A 21,406-nucleotide genomic window follows, 5' to 3' on the forward strand; every position below is an offset into this window, starting at 1 on the left:
GTCACAGGGGGAATACAATGATGTGAAGAATTTCTGCTGCTGCGCTACAGTTGCCAAAACTGTAGCGCAGCAGCAGAGGGATACAGGGGATACCAGTGGTGTTGATTAAGTCTCACTGTTCAAACATTTGGACAAGAACATCTTTCAAGTGAAATAGTCTCTTACAAAAGCACAATGTTTGCAATGGATATACATATATTTTCCTAATTCTGCATGTGTTATGCTGATTGTAATAACAAGCACTACACAGGGAATACTTTTAAATATTTTTCTTTCAACATGCATTTGATTGTATCTTTTAGTCTGATAAAGAGAATAATTAGTTTTTTTGCTGCTTACTATAGGGACGTTATGAGAACCGATGCTTTGGTACCAAGTCGATGCCAAAATTCTTAAAATGTGACGGGATGGCACTTTTTTTTTCTTTTTTTTTTGAGGTAGGGCTCGAGACTAATAGCGACCCGTCCCGTCCCGCTGCATGGAACAAGAACTCAGAATAATGTGTCTTGGGATAAGGTAAATTACAACATTATGATGTGTTTCACGTGTTTCAATTTTTTTTAAACTTTTAACAGTTATTTGTTTCTCTGGTGTAGAGCTATGAAGTTACATAACATGGAAATACTCAAGTTAGGTACAGGTACCTCAGTATTGTTCTCAAGTACAGTACTCGTGTAGCTTAAATGTACTTTACATTCCACCACTGCTAGAGCACACAGTTCTTCATAGATCTAGCCTTGAGCTTTTGCTCTCAAATTGCACCAGATTGAAGCATTTCACTTGAAAATGTAAAATGATTCAAGGTCCACACACCATATTCTTACAGAATCCTGTGAGAGACACTGTTCTGAGGCTAATTATCTACTAACCTATCCTCCTTCCCACTCTTGTCTGCTCCAGGGATGGTCAAGCTCTCATCATGCCCATGACAAAGACGCATCACATGTCCACCAGTCAAATACCCTAATAATAATAAAACAAAACAAAACTGTGACACGAGATACTCCACATTTTCTTCTTTTGATCACACAGAAATGACCTATCTTTATTATAGTTGTATAGACCAACTATACAGTGAAAACGATGGCATGGAAACAATTACATTTAAAGAATATAAAATCAAAGTACTTGCTATTGTCTGCAAATATTATGGTGATTTCACAGCTTTAACTTAGATGAGGTTTTTCTTATTGCTCACAGATTAGACACAAGAGAACAATACTATTTGAAAACAATGATGAAATGTATTAAAGTGTCTTGGATGAGAGACAGTTGTTCCAGTGGTTGCTGCTTTTGCTGCTGGGGTCATGAACTTGCCTACAGCCATGTTGCCTGAAGAGCAGGTAGGCTGGACGTTCCACAGGGTCTGCATGAAGGAGGCATCCACCTGGATGTTGCCATAGGAGATGGAGAGGTGCTGCAAGAGAGAATCATAGAATAATGTTATCAAGGGCTTAAGACAGAATAGTGGAGAATACCAGTGAAGACAAATACTGAGATTCAGCAATACCTGGCCAGAGGAGGGATATGTCCCAGTGTTAGGATTTGAAAAAAAGATTGAAACAACTTTATGTCCTTCCTCTTGAGCTGCCAAACAGTGTTATTATGCTGTGGGCTAAAAAGCATTGCTGCATCAGGGTTCCTCTGTGCAGCAATGCTCAGGTTATACTCTACAATTATTCCTTCCAGCAGAAACACTTGGAGCGCCTCCCATTTCCCTGAAGGCATTTAGAGAGGACTGAAAGCTCAAAAGGATCATAGCCTTCAGCTCCATCTTCACAAGAGCTGATGTGTTGATTGTCAAAAACACATCAATGTGTTACATCTTGTTCCATCTCATTGAATTTCCTTTAAAACTATGTACTTTTACACCATTGTTGGACTGGATACAACCAACAATGTTTTTATTTATCTGTCTCTGTGTTTCAAAAATGTATAGTATACCGTGCGTTCACAAAAGATTCACATTGATGGAGTGCTGTGCATAAAATTACAAACCAGTGTGTCGATTACAAATGTTTGAAGTCAAACTTTTTGTGCACCAGCTCTCCTTGATAGGATGTTTTATTTTACATTTTTAAACCAAACGGCTGTAATTCAGCCTAACTAGACACCAAGCAACAAACGCTTATGACCTAAGAAGGCTGTGTCACAACCTCTATGATTGTTCCCATTAATGGAGCCCTTGACTGTTTATGCCTAAATTTCTGATGTGCCATTCTTAAAAGCTGAGCTTTGTCGGGCCAAAGGAGAGGAAGATTTCCCTACGGAGGAACTGAACGTCTGGCTCTTTGCCAGAGTAGCTTTAATTGCACATTTCCCTCCCTGAAGGGCCAGAGCTGCCATCAGAAGCAAGCACAGCTCACTCTCCTATGCGCGGCACGTCGCTGTCCCTCCTCCTTTCCATTTCTCTCTCAGCCTCTTCATTGCCCTCTCCCTCTTCAAATCTGCTTCTCCTCACTCTTTACCAAGTAAGTTAATTGAGGTCGGGTGTATAACTCTGCATAAGGTGACAAGTATTCACTCTAAGCTCAAAAATATATAAAAAATAAACTGCACAGGAGGGCTTTGCAAGTAATCCGATTTCAATTACAGATAGTAATATAAAGTTTTCAAGTTTTCCCCTTGAATTGCCTTGTCACTCTGAAGATGGCTGGAGTGAGACGGGTATCAGAGCTATACGGCGGCTACGAATCTTTCCAAAGCGCCTTTTTGAGATAGACAGTGAACCAAAGTCAATAACCTCAGCTATGTGAGGCGCATAATCTCCAAAAAAACAACCCCTCTATGCACCTGGCGCATTGTCTGCTTCTAAACTCTTGCAAGTGTAGAGAGGACGATTCAGTCTGACATGAAAACATTAGGTAGAGAAATAAAGAAGTCCCCAAAACAACAGTGGAGGAAATATGAATTATGAGAGATCTGACAAGGAAAATAGACAAGGGGAAAATGAGAGATGATACAGTGAGTGTCAGAAACAATAAACTGTAAATATTCATGAGAGAAAAAACTCTGATTGTGTTGTTTACAGCAAGCTAGATCACACTTTGGAAAAGCAAGCTAGATATGCAACATAATGTTTGTGCTGTGTGGTGTGTGCCTGTATTTGTATGCATTGTATTCATAATTGAAAAAAAATAAATTAATGCAGTTTTGAAAGTGATATTGGATGACATATTTATCTGAAATAAATAAACAGCATTAGCAACTTTCTTCTGAATTCTTCATTCGGCTTCATTACTGCTTTTTCAAATATCTTTTTTTACATGTATTTATGTAATAATTACAAATAATTATATAGGACCCATCATGGGCAATCGGTAAAACTATTGAAAAAACAAAGCAACCAGAGGACAGATAAGACGACTGGATGACTGGAACCCACACTGCTGCCAGTTCAGGAAAGCTAACAAATTGCATATCGAGAATCTCACTGGGATAGACTACTAAATATCAGGTATTGTGACATCTCTAGCTTACGATACTCAATTCCTGCCCTAATTTATTAAGAAAATAGTAAAAAAGAATCAAAACAATTCCATATATGGTCTTTTTCATACATCGTTTTGTATCTTATCTAACTTTTGATTGCTTTAGCTCTATTATGAGCATTAGGATTTTTCTCATCTATAACTTATTGTAGGTGTATTTGTTGATCAGGGTAGCAAGTAAGCGAGTAAGTATGGTTTTATTTTATTGAATTGATTAAATTCTGTCAAATTTCTATTACACGTCATTGTACTGAACATCTAAACATCTCAAAAAGAAACCTTCTCATTTTCTTCTCAGTTACTGGTAAGTTTAAAAACAATCTATGACTGCGATATTGGACTTCCCCTACCAGGTATCTCTCTGTCGACACGCTGACTAGGATCAGGTCGTCTCCAATGCGAACTTTCTCTCCCTCGGATCTCTGCTTGGACGCAGGGTGTATGGTCCACCAGCAGGCCTCTCCTATTGACACCAAGACACAAAACACACACATTCGATTTTGCAATCTTTCGCTCATGGGTATCGATTCTATCTCAAGGCTAGGTCAACTTTAGATGTTAGTCATACTGTACCTATTGAGTCTTCTTGTAGTCCGACATCAAATGACAGCTTATCGGTCAGAGACCTAGACGTCTTCAAACAGGTCAGGTACTGGAGACAAATTAATTAGTGTGAAGTCAAAGGAAACATTAACACAAGCTGAGAGCGGAACTTAGCTCTTGTACAGATTTTTAATAAAATTATGACTTAAATTATTTATTTGTGGATCAAAATAACATATAATTTTGGACTTAGAAATATACTGTAAATAAGTAATGCTCTAACAATTTGTTACTTGATTGATTAAGCAAATTTATAGACAAAGTAAAAAAATCAAACATATGTTGCTTTCAGTTTCTCAAATGTGATTATTTTCAACTTGTCCTTGTTTTGTAAATTGAGTCCCTTTTGGATTTCTACTGTTATTCTCACAAATACATATAGAAGTGCTGCATATTTATGTGTGTATTTCACATTATTTATCAAATTGCTAGTCGATACTCACCATATCACTGAAGGAGTGGCGAAGGAGGATGGCATGACCGTAGAGCAGTGTCCGGTGTCCACCACCCTGACCCGCCTGCCAGGAAATACACAGGAAAATAGATTACCATCATATCCTAGAATCCTTGACCTCTGAACCCTGTCAGGTTTGACTTATCGCATCGATAGTGTACTTTATTAACCTCTTTGTCAGATATTAATTTAAGAGTTTCCTCTGATATTGACCCTATGTGGGTAAACTGCACAGGACTGAATGGATAAAGTATCTTCAACTTCAAATCTCCATTCCAAGTGCAAGCAGGACACAGACAAAAAAAGAGGGTGGGAACAAAGAAAACCACACACAAAAGCAAACAAACTACCAAACACAAACATATACAGTTATTAGACAGCTTTCCCATTCTACCCACAAACAAGAATAATTGTGATACACAAGCACGATGGCAGAGGAAATGTAAGGAAATAGTTGAGCAAAAAAGAATAAAATATATGATTTCTTCTTCACCACTGAGGTGAATAAAGAAAGTATACTTACCCTTTTAATCAACCTCTAGCAGCATCAGAAAAAAAGAGAAAGTAACATAAGAAGTGAGGTCAAAATCATCTTTGTATCAAGATTGCGAGCTGGATAAACACAAATAGGTCCCTTTTCAAATCAATTGAATGCGAGTCAAAAATGCAACATAAGTACACATGGTTTTCCATGAGAAGAGTATAATATATTTCTGATAGTTTGATTTCATAAAAGAAAAAAAATGGACAACTAATTTGCTCATTCATTCTTTCATATTCTCATCTTGTTAGGCCTAGCTATCCATTTACTAGAACTATAAACAGACTATTCTCTCCTAATTTAGAGTGTCCCGATCTGACTTGTCTTTTGAGTTGACGAAGAATATTTAAACTCCTAAGGACTGGCACTGTAACCAGTGTGACACCCAACTGTCCCCTGAATTTGACCCCAATCGAATTCTTTTTTGGCTACCAAGTCTCCCCCAGATGGCTTGTAAGACAGACTAAAAAGGAAACAGAGTTTGATCAAAAGGAAAATGGGAAGAGTATCCAGCAACAGCTGGAAGTGAGGGAGGGTTACACACCCAGAGAGAGAGAGAGAGAGAGAGAGAGAGAGAGAGAGAGAGAGACACTGTATTTTAGGCCTGCTGTCATGCTGACACTCAATGCCAGGAACTGTGACCTTTGATTTGGTGCTTCTCTGGTTGCAAGCACTGTATCCTAAACAGCTTTATATTCGCATGTGTGAAAACAAAGACAGAGAAATTTGTGTCAATGTTTTTTTTACGCATGTACATGTGTTAGGGGAAGAGGTGGGGTGTGCCATAAATTGTGTCTTAAATGAATACTGAAAGTTGTAGGGCATTTAACTGGCTGGCAGGTCTTTATCTCCTGTCACGTCATGAGGAGGACATAGCTGGACACTCAAAACATCCTTTGTGTCACGGTAGATTGCTGGCTCTGACAAAAGATGTACCATTTAGCTTCAGATAAGTCCTGAGGAGCATATTGAGCAACATTTGAGGATGGCTTTTCTCATGTGAAGAACCCATCATAGATTTACGGTAAAAAATATTGAGAAAACAAAGTCACCAGATAACATGTAAGTCACTGTGCACGTCTCAGCAGTTTAATGAACCCACACAATTGCCAGTTTAGGTAAGCTAGCGTTACACCTAACGTTAGCTAAAAATAAGTTTAACACTACCTTATATTTCTGTTTACTTTCACATTTACATGAAGGTAGCTAGAGTAACACCACAAATAGCCTAAAATATTCGCCATAAAGTTGAACCAACATCTTTTAAAAACAGTTTAAACTAAAATTGGGCAATATAATAAAGTTAGTTAGGTTTTTTTCTGTCTAGCTAGCTAGCTTAGTGGACAACTGATTTAGCATTAACAATCCCATCTTCCAGGCATGGTAGCCCTGAGCAATCCAGTTGAACAGCACTCCAGAAATTACACGAGCCTAATACATACAACTTAAATTAAATAAAAAATTATATTTCTATCGCCCAAAAGTGTCAGCGCCAAAGACGATGAGCAACGGCATTTATTATGCGCCATTGTGATTTGTTGTTGTTGTTATTTACCTGTAATCAGAACAAGTCGTGTGAAGGTTAAACAAGCCTTACATCGACGTGAATTCTTCTTCTTCACTGTTACAGAGAATGAGAGCTGCCCGTCAGCAAGCTAGTACAGATAAAGAAGTTAAGAGAATGGCTTTAGCAGTTGCTTCACAAAGATAACGCGAACCTTGAAAGGCAGCTTTGGACATTTAGCTTAGTAACTTTGGGTAGTCACGTTGACTTACGCTCCTAATGGTCACGGCCAATTATTAATTAATTAGTCATTACGTCATTTTATATGGCAGATTTTGCCAAGTTTGAGAAACCTCATTTCAGTGTCATCAATCGATTCAGCCACCTTGGATCTAATTTCTTCTCCTTCTTCTTCTCCATTCCATGAACGTAAAGAGCAGCAGTGGTGAAAGGAGTCAGTTACTCAGACTTTTTAAATGTATTTCTTTCTATTTTATTTACAAAACTAGAAATACCATTCTGTACTCGGTTACAAGTAACAGTCATGGATTCAAAGTACTATCAACAAAATAAACTTCAGTAGGCAATCAAAAGTAAAAGTACTCGGCTTACTTGTGAAAATATTGGTAGAACCTCAAAATGTGCAGTATTTATTTATTTTTTTAATACCTTGGGGTCTGGCAAGTGCAACAAGTGTCAACGCTATTTAATTTACACGAATATAGGCTGTAAGCAGAAAATGTTTGGCATTTAGCCTACACTAAAAAAATTGTCAATTCAGTTATTTATTATTTTTAAAGCAGTGTAATGGGCTAGTGTAAAAAATAATAACAAAGTATAACGCTGGTGTTGTTATGATCACTGATAGTGAGCCAACCACTCAATGATTTTTTACAAAACAGTGTGTGCTTTATCTTTGCTAAAACCTGACAGAGCCATTACACCAAACCATGACTAAGTAATTTTCCTAAAGGTTCACTTCATATAGTAATAGCTTATCTTATATAGAAGAGCCTGAGCATGGAAAAAGCACACTAATCACTTTTTTCAGGCCTGTGAAGGAAGGGAGTCATGCCAGACTCATTTGCTAAGTACCATCTGATATATTGATTCTCATGTATACCGTATATTCATTGCCCTGTCCTTAAAATAATTTGGATAATGAGGCGGTGATTGGATTCCATTTGCTTTACATTGACTTCTTATCAGTCCATTCAAATATTATGAAATATCTGAAAGTTAAGAGAGAAAAAACGTCAAAACACCATACATGCTATTGTAAAAATAGTTTGTTGTGTGAGTTTTATGAAAAGCAGATAAATAATCCCCTACAACAGCTTTGCTCAACAGTAGTGTATGTGACCACTCTGAAATCAAAACTGATTTCAGGACATTTCCTCGTGTCAATACCCTTAAACTTAATTGATGTTAGAGAAAACCCAGAGAAAACAGAGGAGCACACCCAAACCACAAAGTAAGTTTTCTGCCAACGTGTGGGTTTTCAGATCACTTCATTTAGATTCTGTAAATTCGATAAATAAGGGAGCTCATTACAAACCTTGGTAAGCAGAAAATATGTATATTTATATACATTTAAAAGCACAAAATGATAAGCTGTATACTAAGGCTTGAACCTTATTGCATTGAAATCAGAAAAGAGATCATAAATAACTTAAGCAGACTATCACTTGAAAGTGGTTGCACACTTGCACACAAAGTCTTCAGAGGCAAGGCAAAACATTTGACTCATGTGAACAAGGTGACAGCACTAACAGATGTCTATTTCAAGATTGCCATAAATTCAGAGACATCTTTGACAAGCTAACTGATTGTCTCCAGGTCGGCTGAGGGAAAGAGAACATGTTGAGCTACGATGAGGTGAAAGCTAAATTTACTATCCAGAGGGAGTCCAAATGTGTTTTGATATCCATCTGTACAATATGTGCTGAGTTGTAAACATTTAAATGTATTAACATTAGCTCAATACCTCTCTTCATTACAGTTCATGCTATGGATGTTTAAACTAAAAGCTGCACACGCTATAAATGCAGCTTGTTATGGCAATCGAGAAATGGTCATCACTTCAAGTGAAAGTGCTGGAAATTCAACCCTTTTGTATGGCAGTCGATCATGCACACTGACAACATGATGGATGGACGAACTGATGGACCTACCCATTTCTCATGGTCAGCACTCTAGTAACACACAAATACAAATGAAAAGAATGTGTTAATGGTTTGTATAGCAGTCAATTACACAAATCTGAGAGCAACAATAGAGAGAAATGGGCCCTTCCTAGTGGGAAGGAAAGGGGAGGGTGATGTATTAGCCTTGCTAACAGAGAGTTTGTATTCTAGCCAACATCACGGTGTCTTGCCAAACAAGGCCAGACAACAATGTTGAGCACAAAACAAATCTGCTACCCAGGCCAATAACAATGCAGGTCTAATTCACCAGTTTAGAGGACCAAAATTGTGTAAAAAAAAAGACACTTAAAGAACTATCTGTGCCAGAAGGCTATGTTATGCATGAAAGTACAGTGGTAGCCAGAGCCATCCAGCAAAAACACACAATTCGGGTTATCTTGCATTGGTATTGAGGTTTTTTTTAACTCAATTCATCTTGCAAATAGCACTGTAATGCTGGTTTCTCCATTTGCTGCAGCTGTACTGCACAATGATTCATGCAACCATAGCTTCATCATCTCTGTCCCTACATACCAGTGGTCTGTCCAAAGTAATAATACAAATTGGACCTATCAATTGAGGAACTTTCAAAATCAACACAGACCATGTGTATCCAATAGGAACAGTGATGACAATGAGCAACAAAACTAACAAGCAGTTTCTTGTATGACCAGATGTAATGCTGGCGTCTATTTGAGAACTAAGCACTGTTTTCTCTTTGTTTTTCAACAAACATATTAGCAGTTCAACCAAATATGGGACGCCATCCCTTCCCATATCTTGACCTCCCCCTCTGGATCTTGAAGGGCTGGGTGATGAGATTAAATGACACATAAAATGACTGTTGGAGCACAGCAGCATGAGTGAATGTGAATATCTGACAGGCTTAAAGAATTGCCTAGCGTAGTACTTCATTTCCTGTCAATGGCCTCCTCGTGGCACTACAGAGCCTCTGCCCAATCAAAGATTACTTAAATGCTCAACATGCAGAGTGAGCTTGAGCATGGAGGAAGGGGCTCACACTTCAAAATCATAAGAGCGGCGTTTGAGGAGAAAGGAGGCTGTGGATGTACTGCACTCTCACATAATCTCTCTCCATTCTTTGATCCCCCACCCCAACTTTCGATTATCATTGTCTGATCTCTTTTTGCAAAACAGGAAATTGTTGCAGAGAATGCAAAGAGACTCCTTCCATTTAGAAACAATTGCAGTTCTTGCTGCTGAAGTAGTTTGGAGTAGTTGGTCTGTCTGCTTTGCCTTTGGGATTTAATCAAAACTTAGTCCAGAAACATGTGCAGAATAATCACACTGTCGGTTTAGACTTACATCTTAGACCTTGCAATAACATTTGGTGCAGTGCTTGAAGGAAGGTTTTTAAATTTCCATCCATTTATACAGTGTTCTGTGCAATGCATGAAAGTGTGCAGCCATTATAGTTATTGCAGTAATCCAGTGAATCAGTTACTTCCTCAGACTTGTTTAACACTTTGAGGTCTACTATCTGGAGATACTATCTTCTTACTTCCATCTTAGGAAAGCAATACAAGAATAAAAACCTGCTCCTGGCTGCCCATAGAGCAAGTTCATCATGCATGCTGCAGAAGACTTCACCTTCAAAACAAATAGCCCCCATGTAGTGGGGACACTGTTGATGTTGCAAAGTATTTATTGATATTCTTCGCAAAACTGTACAGTTGCAGTTTTAATCAAGAGTAACTTTGTAATATAACTCTTGCTTGTTAAAAGCAGATATTTGTAGATGTTACAATTCATTTACTTAAATAAAAGATGTCAAAGTTTTGCTGCATCTATATTTGATTCCCAAGTCTGACATTTCAAGAGATTTGAAGTTTATCTTCTTTCTGTGGAGGTTTATATTCCTGGGAAAAACCTGACAGCATTTTAATGCATCAATTTTGAAACAACAGCAAGATCATGAAAGCTGCCTCTAAGCAGATTTAGTGCATTTGTATTTCCAGCACCGTTAGTGATTTGCCACTCAATAAATGACCCATTAGCTAAATTATGTTAACTATAAAACAGTTGTAAAGATCATAATTCATATAAAAAGCTATATTGCAGACATATTGTATAAGACTTCTAACTGAAACTTTTTATTTTTTTTAAACAACCTCAAGGGTATTTGGCAACAAAGTCCGAGACTACAGATTGATTTGTGCTAATGCAAATGTTGAGTGTGTTTGTGTACACGAGAGAGAGAGCGAGAGAGAGAGAGTGAGAGAGAGAGAGAGAGAGAGCGAGAGAGGGAGTGGTTGGGTATCAGTGGGAAATACTCACCCCTTCACTGTTCTGCCCAGTCTTAGCCAGCATCTCCTGCAGGGCCCGCACCGACAAGGACTGCTCCAACACAAAGTTACAAACACACAAGTCTGGAGGAACATACTGCGGGGTGTAAAGGAGAAGGGAGAGATGGTTGGAAGGAAAGAAACATTAGTCGATGAGGCATTGACACAGTGTTTTGAGCAAAATCTAGCTTCACTCCTGATGTGCCAGGAGTGTGTTCTCGCAGACCTTTTATGTTTCCTATATAGCCTCGAACAAAATGCTGCACCCAACTTCCCTGAATAACAGAACTCAGATATTTCACATGACATACATACCATTATAACTGGGGCATACTTAATAAGCTTTTATACAAAATTGAGACTTAAGAACTCAGAGCTAGATAGTTTTCGAAATATATCCAATTATCATAATTTATGATGCTCATTGACATTTTAAAAATGGACACTCGTAGTACCCAAGCAGTTTGATGGACGGTGACATGCAAGCTGGGGCCTAAATTAAAACTGCAGCGTCAGTCTAAAGTACCTTTAGACAGATGTCTGTCAATAAATATATATTTAAACATGTTTGGAACCACTTTTGGATATGACATTTGAAAGAGATTTATATTCAAATTGATCAAAACCAGCTGAGAATGTGGGCAACAAGACACCAAATAAAATGTCGGGGCCTACATGAATCTTTTTCTACTCCGTAGCTCATGTTTGCAGGGATCCGTCATGTCACTTTCATTATGGTGACAGTAATGCTCCATATACAATTTCTTATTTATCATGTTAAATGTATCTATATGCATCTGAAAGACATAATAACAGAGAAATGCACTAATATAAAATATGTTGTGCGCCCACATCCATAGCATTAAATCGTATCTACTTACTCATATTTACTAAATACTGCCACATCAGCCATTAGTTACTAAATACATTGCAGGCACTGATATGAGAAAAGAGACAAATGATAGGATTAAACTGCTCAGTGAATAATGGTGCTCAAAAATAATTCTGATGACTTCTTTGCCATCATGGTGTGTTGCTAACGAGGAGCTGGGGATTATGGGGAGGGCTGTCGAAAGGTGTGCAGCCCACGGCTGCAATGCCTAATAATTAGTTGGCCTCGGGCTCATTCCTCAGCAAACAGTGTTGTTTGGTTGATGCAACAACAGGCTTCAGATCTGTCTTCCACTTTCAACCCACTGTTTGTGTTTGCCTCGAAGACTTTCAATCCATGTAGCGAAGATGAAATACATTCTGTAAATTCATTCAAACAGCACATGCAGAGAGGATACTGAAGGATAAAAATGCAGCATTTGGGATTACATAATGCTAGCAAATTACTCTCTACTCAAAAGCAGTTCTGAGGCATATCTGGGGACCTTTTCACGACTTGCATTTGCTCGTCAAAAGTATGAAAAATGAATTAACCGTATGATGTTCTAGATGGCATTACACATTAACAAACAAATAAATAAACAAACAGCCTAAAAAATCCAACACTCATAGCAGATCACATACCAAACATAATTTTTGTTAATGAGCCTCATATTATTTAGTACATACATACTGTTTATGACAACAATAGCCGGCTTCATATCACATGCTATACATCTCTCCTCGACACAGAAGAGGTCAAGTTATGATTTAAAGTTGTCGGGTGCATGTCCTGACTTAGAAACCCAACCGGCTGACCCTTGACCTCTGCAGTGAAGTGAGAAATGTGAGCAGAGGGGAGGTCCGCTGGGTGATAATGAGGATGGCACTGCTCTGTAACTCAACACAAACATGCATGGGAACCTCCAACACCACTGTGTGTGTGCGCATGTGTCCAGTTCTGAGAATTGCCACCAACAGCCTGTGCACAAATGTTTTCTATTCAGATATTCATCATTTAATTACATTTATACCCAGATAAGATGTTTCCAGTGACAATCAATCTAGGAAAATATCAGGTAAAAAGCTGGTTATTTCAACCACAAAACGTTAGACAGGGTGAGTTGAGTATTTACATTTGCCTGTATGAGGATGCGACATGAGGCAGCTACGCCTGTGGTGTCATACACAGTGAAAACTCTCAACCTGCTAAAGACCTTACACATCTTATGAACTATTCACCGTCAATACTCTAATTATCATACTTCTTCCAGGGTTGGGCAGACATACTGAACATTTTGCATATCTGGGAATAGAAGAGACCATCTCAAAACCCTCTAGAAAGTCTGTAGTCAGTTTAAGACAATACAGTAATATAAGCCGTGAAATTAAGTAAAGTGATCGTTCAAAAGATCAAACCGTCTCGAGTCTTGCATCATATGCAAGCTATTACTAATAATGGGAAACACAATTCATTTTTCAATCTTCAATCTTGTAAATCCCATTAACTTCCTCATAACTAAGAAAAATAAAATGAGTGCTTTTTAAATGTTAAATAAAACTATGTGACATTAAAGACATAGCTGCTATTCTATGTTTGTTATTGTCAACAAATCCCATGAAAAGACCAAATCCAACAATTAACTGATTTTACATAAAAACATGATAGCTTGATTAACATTGTGCAGTTGTTATAGGGTATTATGTTTTGTCTTTTTAAAACCTAAGTATCATGATCTGTTTTTACATTTACATCTTCAGAAGAACAATGTAGAAAGTAAATTAATCAATGCAGAAATAGGTAAATATGTCTGTGCGGTATGTACTGTAAATCTATATCAAGCCATTTGATTGAATATACACTTGATTAGAATTCATATGAACTTCCTATTATAGGAGTTCACCTCATTTTAAGATGGTATTTTACCTCCTGAATATTATAATACATGAATAAACAATGACACTAATGGCCCATGTCTACAATATGTGAAGGTAGTGCATAAGTGGAGCAACATATATATTTAAAACTGCCTCAGAATTCTTCTTTAAATTATATCCGATTCGCTCAGGCTTCATTTCTGTCGATGAGCAGCAGCAAGCAGCCAGGCTTCATTTAAGGGAAATGAGGTGTCAACACCTGAGATCCGCCAGCAGATGACAGCCCCTCACCTCGTGCCAAGCCACGGCGACACCCTGTGCACTCAGCCACATTTCACACCCAAGGGGGCCCGGAGCATTGTCACCGGTACCCAAGGTGAGAGGGGAGAGGTGTTTGTGATCGGCTGCCTCGTGCTCCGCAGGTGTCGACTCAACAACGGTTTCAGTTGGGTGAAAACAAATGTCCCCAAATTAAATTCAAATTCTTACTGCTCAGTGGCTAAATTAAATCAGGCTTTACTCGATATGCACAGCTCATAAACATCCTGGCATTGGAGAGTTTTCTTTGGTTGTGATCATGTGATTATCACTCTGACACAAAGTAAGTGTGAAGCTTAAAATAAAACAGTAAGAGCATCATCAGTATAAATATATAGGCTGCATTGTTGATCCCATTCAGAGCTCCATTACTGACTGACAAACACACTTGCTCTCCCCATTGAAAGTGCTCAGAAACCTTCCTATTACGTGGCATATTCTCCAATGCAAACATGTTCTGCTTCATTTTTGGAAGACCATACAGTACGTCTTAAACATAAACAAGAAGATTAAGATTAAGATCTAACTGAGTACTGACGGCTCTTTTGTGTTCCTACAACATAACAGGCACGAACAGGTTCATTTTCATCACAGTCACAAAAAGAAACTATACACTCTTTTAACAACAAAAGTAGCCCAAACCATCCTCTATATCCGTGGTTCTTAACCTTATTGGAGGTACTGAACCCTGCAAGCTTCATCAGTGCATTCACCGAACCCTTCATAATTGGAAAAATAAAATATGATTTCTTCAAAACATAGGTATATATTTTGTTAGTGCACAAAATGAACCATGCATCAGTTGCACACAAAATCACTGTGTTCACAGAAGAAAATCAACAAAAGATGAATTTCACACAAAAACATAACTCAATGAATATTTACTGCAAATCAATGTGACGAAAAGAAGAAAAATTGTGTGTTGCGGCCCAACATTGCTAGTGTGAACCGGGCTATACTGTGTGTGTCTTGACCCCTGCCAAACCCCTGAGAGTGACTCACCGACCCCCTGGGGTTCGATCGAACCCAGGTTAAGAACCACTGCTCTATATATTACATATTGATGTTGTTGTTGCCATGAGCAATCACTGGACAATAACTTAAACAAGAACCTGAGCCACAACTGGCCCCATGAACCCTGTCAGATGTGTTTGTTGGGGTTCTGGCCGAGCTGGAAGCACCAGAGCCAGGAACTGAACTTGGATCAGTGCAGTGGGGGTTTGGGTGCATTTTCAACGCATCACCAAGGCACTCATCTGAGATTGTTTTTTATCGAAGTAGTTGTACTTTGCACCATAGAGCCTTCTACTTCATCTCTATTATTTGACAGGATATCCCATCTCAATAAGAGGACAGTAGCACTAAAGAGATGGGTTTCAGTAAAGTGTCTCTTTGATTTAGAGATTCCAAGAGAGGCTGCCAAGGAACAAAACTGGACTGCAGACTTTTTTTAATGCACCATTATTTTGTGCATCTGTTAACTAGTTACACTCCTAATTGCAACACGTGGTGTTGAGGTGTTACACAATATGTGGATATGATATAATTGTTTGAATCAAATCATCATTTAAATGTATTTGATAAACTCCTTGAGTTATTCCAAAAATATTGAATTCATCCCCCCGCAACTTCTGAGGTTTCATGGGTTCAAGTGTGAATTATTGTGTTGGTGGACTCTCAGCAGGTTGAGAGAGGAAAGCTGTTTTCTTGATGAAAGGATGAATAATTTACAAAATGTAATATCCAGCAGAGGCCCAGGTATGAATTTTCTTTCTTTTTTGTTTTCTAAAAACTAGACAAAATTCACTATTCTATGGATTTCCTCAATCTGGAGGACGAAGTTTTACAACAGAAAAAGTTGGAGCTATATAGATATTTATATTCTTGTCATGTCCATGTCCTCTCAAAACAAATAATTACATTTTCCACTCATTTATTCATATCAAAATTCATTTTGAAAAAATATTTCTCTTGCATAGTTTTAAATAAAATAGTAGATAAATTGTTCAAATATTTAATTAAAAGTGATGTAGAAACAATCCAAATAGTTAGCTGACAGTAATGGATAATTGGTTGAAACATTATGCTTCAGCCACTTTAAGTGAAATGCTACAAACGCAATATGACAAAATTGACCTGCATATTGTCAATTAAAATGCATTAAATAATTATAGAAATATACCGGAAATAAAATAGAATTAAACAGAACAATCTGCAGCTTAGACATAGTCTTCAGTCTAATATTTTCAGGAGCCAGCATGTCCAGAGTCGCCTACTGCCTCAATTTAAGGGTCCTTAATATTCATGTACTTTATCAGTTATGGATATTTGTTTCAAGTCAAATTCTGCCACTGACTTCCCATTGCTTAATAATATCTACAAACACAAAACAGCTGTGTGCCATCCTCACCTTGGCTTCAGATGTGGGTTCTAGGTAACACACTCGGTTTCCGAGTCCCTCGACGGCCAGGCAAAACTTGCGATGATCCTTCTCGATGGTTGCCACACACTGGAGCACCACCTCATCATCCTGAGAGGGAGAGGAGTGTTTAAACCAAATATCTTTTGACAGTGACATATCAAAATATTAACAAGACGAAGCAAGAAGAAAATAATTTAAATTGGCTCAGATTTGTTGCATATCATGCCACCCTCACTTGAAAAGCAACCATTGGAAGAAAAAAAACCTGATTGTATAGAAACAAGAATAGGGGTAGCCTTTTTATGTAACAGTCCCAAAAAAATACATTATATTTTTTCTTATGTTTTGGTCATTCAGATAAGACACCGAGAGATAACCGCATGCAGAGGGTGTTTTTGATTTAATCAAACTGCTGTGGAAATCAAATAAAAGGACATTTCTTGTTGTCAAATTTGAACAGATTTCAGCAGCAGAAAAGAAAAGAATAAAAACGTAATGAATCAATAGCAGCAAGAGCAAGGCAGCATTGAGTAATATCATTTAAAAAGTTGTTACGCAGTCTTTGGCATCTCTGTGGGAGAGAGGGAACCCTCGATTCAATCAGTGCAACCAATAGATGAACATCTGTATCTGTCAGGGTCCAGAGGGTCTGGCTATATTTGGCAACACAAACACACGATATTGATTTGTTTGTGTACTGCGTGTGTGTGTGTGTGTGTGTGTGTGTGTGTGTGTGTGTGTGTGTGTGTGTGTGTGTGTGTGTGTGTGTGTGTATGTCTCCTGCCAGCTCACGTCCCACACTAATCTGAGCTGATGGTTGCCATGGTTCTGACTCCCGCCTCCTTCACAGCAGTATTAATTCACTAGAGATGCCGGCTGAACAGCACCCACAGACCAGGAGGCGAGATATCAGACCCTGAATATTTCAAAACAATGACCCAAAACAAAAAAAATGAAAAGTCCCCCTGGATGGTCAGTCTTTTATGTGATGAAAACTATTTAAGAGGGTTTTTTTCGGCTTCAGATGCACTTCATTATACCATCAGACATTGTTACTGTATTACTACGGTCTCCCGTTTCCAACAATCAATCTGTCTAAAAAAAAGTCTCGCCAAAGTATAACCTGATTCCACGTTGCTATACAGATGTTAATACAATTTGAACAAAGAGAAGAAAGTATTTATTAAAATCAAGAAAAAATTACTGGGAATTAGGACCTATTTTACTTTCAGCAGATGTAAAAGTTCAAAAAGGCCTATCTCTTTGTTTCATATTTAGTGTGTTCACATTATGTGGTGGCATTACACCACTAATTAGATCTTCGGTCTTTCTGGTTTATATGTGGGAGGTGTTCGTAATGAAAAAGGTGGTGAGGGCTGTCTTTGACTCTTCTCCTTCAACAGTAACACAATGGAAAACCATTACGTTTTAGACTACACATTATTCGTGACAGGCTAGAACAAATCTATTTTTACTTTAAAGGGAAGTTACTGTCATGCTCATTTTGAGATTCATACTAATATTATGGGTTTCTACAAGAACGAATGTTGTAAAGAATGTTTACAGGCTTTAATGTTAAAGAATAGTTGTTCCTCATATCTGAAACACTCTTTTTTTCTGTGCCAAGCCTCTTTCAGACCCCCTCCAGAAAAAGCCCAGGCTGCTCTCTTTTTTTTTTGCGAGAAAGATATCGTGCACGGTGTAGTTCTCAAGCCGTGTGGGGAGATACTGAGATGACGGGCGGTGTATTCTAATGAGCCTACATGTGACCCTGGAGGGGGAGCCAAGTCTGAACGGCTTGTTGAATCAAATTCGCAGCACACATACGACTGATTTGTTGTCTTATTTCTCAGTTTGTGCGTTGGTAGGCACTCCAGATACCGAAATGTATGTGCACTAGCACGGGAAAACGTTTTTCACAATATAATAAAAAAATACATTAATCACAATAACAACAACACACTGTACAGATAAAGTAATTTCTGCCTCAGTGATGTCATCAATATTTAAAGTTGGAACAGAAACAGCAGCTAATTAGTAAAGAAGCTAAATAGAGCAGATACAACAAAAAGTCTTTTGGATAGACCGACAACCATATTACATTATATTGTTATACTGTCAGGTTCGTGATGTGGGGTGATAGGAAATGTATCTTTAAGCATGTTTAATGGATAAAGTGAATCACGGTAGAGTTAAACGGTCACAGTGAAGTGAATGAGGGACTGAGCTGGCACAGCTATCCATACCAGCAGCGTTTGAAATACCCCAAGACCCAACTTTGGGCTTCAGGGAGGTGATTACTGATGGCAGAAAACATCAATGTTGGCTCGGGGTTCCTGCTGCAGCTTTCCCGCTAGTTGTGTGGTGGATCAAACACAGCTTGTTGTTTCCGGCTACAGATAGCGAAACTCAATATGGCCATGGGATAACCGAAGACTTGTCACCTCTTTAAGATCAAGTAAATACACCTCTTTCTTTTCAGCTGTTTGTGGTGGTTGTGGCCTTATGAAACCAGCAGGGTGCCTGGCACCATTAGTGGCAGGCTATATGTGTGTATGGTGCATGCCATTTTTAAGGCTTACAAAACTGCTAACAGGTTGTTGTTTTTTTTTTTACTATTACTGTGATTCATTTCATTAAATGATTTGCTTAGCAGTATGGAAAATCATCTGAAGGAGCAATTAGATCAATGAAAAGTGATAGATGTGCTGTGAAAGGCGGGCAGACATATTCATGCATACATGAATTTGATCAAATTTGACAACCACGTTGAAAGGCCCAGATACACAGAAATAGATTTTCGCTCATTTTGATAGTGCAGCTACAGAACCAGAAGTGGTCAGAGTTGCACTGGGATAAAAAGACGACATAGGCCGAGTGCCATCAAGTCATCTGAGCACTGAAGCAATGGAAGGAAGAGCAGTGTGGATGATAATGCCAGCATCGCTCTAAATAAATGCAAGCTCAAGAGACACTGTGTATGGGAGGTTTAATGCCAAGAATGGATACATAGTGGCGTTCTCTTATAAAAACCCAATCGCTATCATCAGATCTCAACAACTAATGCAATAGCCATGTGTTCCCACTGCCAAGACAGTCTCTTAAGACAATTTCTGTCTCTCTCTGCACCCCTGACTTGATCCCAAGCCAGAGAATCTGGTGAATCTGAGGCAAAGTGATCCTCGCAGCAGCAGTGTGACCATCTGCTAGACAGCTAAAGAGTCGCATCAGTACTATGTATAGGGTCCTGGCCTGCAGCAGGAGGAGGTTCGGTGGCTGCTTTACACAGCTTCCAAGTGTAGAGCGGGAACTTGACCCTGCCCTCTCCCAACCCGACCCCACCCGTCCTCACTACCTCTGTGGATCCCGCAGGTTCGACACCTCTCTACCTTATCAAACACAAGAGTGTCACTCTGGTTGGAGCTTCCATTGAATGGCCACCGGCACCGTTGGTTGGGTTTTCAACAGAACACTATTTTCTTGCTTTGTTATTTTCTTCTCCGGCTTCGTTCACTAAACAGCTGGTGTCACTTAACAGACAGCGACAGGTGTATGTGTGTGTGTGTGTCTGGGTGTGTGTGTGTGTGTGTGTGTGTGTGTGTGTGTGTGTGTGCAGCCCGATGCACCAGCCGAAACCCGAGAGCTACAGATGCTCCGACGTGCCAAATGAACTCCCACAACTCAGCCACTGCTGCCACCAATGTGAACTTGAGAAAAGGTGAATCTGCTCAATCCCTTAGGGCTGCTATTTTGACACACATGCTTTTGCACATGCTCAGTGGAGATCAACAGGCAGACATTGAAAGGAGAAAGACAGTAGGGTTTAAAACTATAGGAAACTAAGAAAATGCCAGTACATTGCACATTTTGTCTCCTTGTTCACACTGTCTCGGTGTATAGTCGGTCTGAATTGCTCTGACTTCTCCGGGGTCGTGTTTCTTGTAAATGTCAAGCAGGGTGCTAAGTGCAGGTTGAGCTGCGTGTTTTTAGTGAAGCTTAGCTGAGCTCACAACACGGAAAGCAAAGAAGATACAGTGTAGATGTGTGAGAACTACAACCTGATCAGCCAGATGAAGGCTGATGTTGGTTCAAATCAGGTAGCATGGTCTTAAAGCGAGATTCAAATGTCAGTTTCTGATAGGAAATTAAAGAATTTCCACAGGGTATCCCAAAATTGTGAAATAAACTTGCTATTTTGGGATCGCAAGCTGTGAAAGTGTCACAGCTAACAGATCTAAAGAGTCACTGTCAACCACGAGCACCAGAGCCTTCACAATGTTTAAACTTTAAAGTAGTACTCGTAGTTACATTTTCAAAGCCTTGTAGCGCCGCGGAAAATAGAAGAATTAGTGAGAGACTGTGAAAAAATGATTAAAGGCAGCAGAGAACCTGACAAAATGCAGTGATGCTGAAAAATAGGACTTGAAGCCTAAACAGAAACACAGAACAGAGACAGAGGAGGGCTGAGAAATTGGTTTTGGGGCAATTTGTCATTGTAGTTCTGCCGTCACATCTTCTACAGCCAACGATCCACAGTACTTCTGGTTCATGGTACAGCTCTGGCCCAAGTCTGTTTCTGCTCCGTCTATAAATCTGTCAATTCAGTCTGCTGAACTGGTTTCACCTGCAACTACATCTCTATCTTTCAACAGAAACAGGTGTGCAATGGCTTTCTATTTAAAGGCCGTTTTCTTTTCTTTTTATGATGTCTAATTGGTTCGATTGTCAAATCATATCAAAATCATATAAGAATAAAGAAAATAATATATAAATGAAGCCGACCCCTCCCAGAAAAAAACAAGGGTACTGCAAGGATTTCAGCTTTGATGATAG

The 21,406-nt window shown here is 38.8% G+C and overlaps 1 protein-coding gene across 1 annotated transcript in view; it reads right to left on the minus strand.

Annotated features, from left to right (window-relative positions):
• Window positions 1–21,406, minus strand: part of ryr3 (ryanodine receptor 3) — a gene marked incomplete at its 5' end in the record, with an annotated part of 107,068 nt that overhangs the window by 74,143 nt on the left and 11,519 nt on the right. The window contains 8 exon segments of the mRNA XM_079215247.1: window positions 870–967; window positions 1,322–1,417; window positions 3,842–3,954; window positions 4,065–4,143; window positions 4,538–4,612; window positions 5,072–5,086; window positions 11,078–11,182; window positions 16,562–16,681. Of these exon segments, the coding sequence (XP_079071373.1) occupies window positions 870–967; window positions 1,322–1,417; window positions 3,842–3,954; window positions 4,065–4,143; window positions 4,538–4,612; window positions 5,072–5,086; window positions 11,078–11,182; window positions 16,562–16,681 (701 nt within the window).

Source organism: Taurulus bubalis (genome assembly GCF_910589615.1).
Source record: "Taurulus bubalis genome assembly, chromosome: 3".
NCBI classification, from domain to species: Eukaryota; Metazoa; Chordata; class Actinopteri; order Perciformes; family Cottidae; genus Taurulus; species Taurulus bubalis.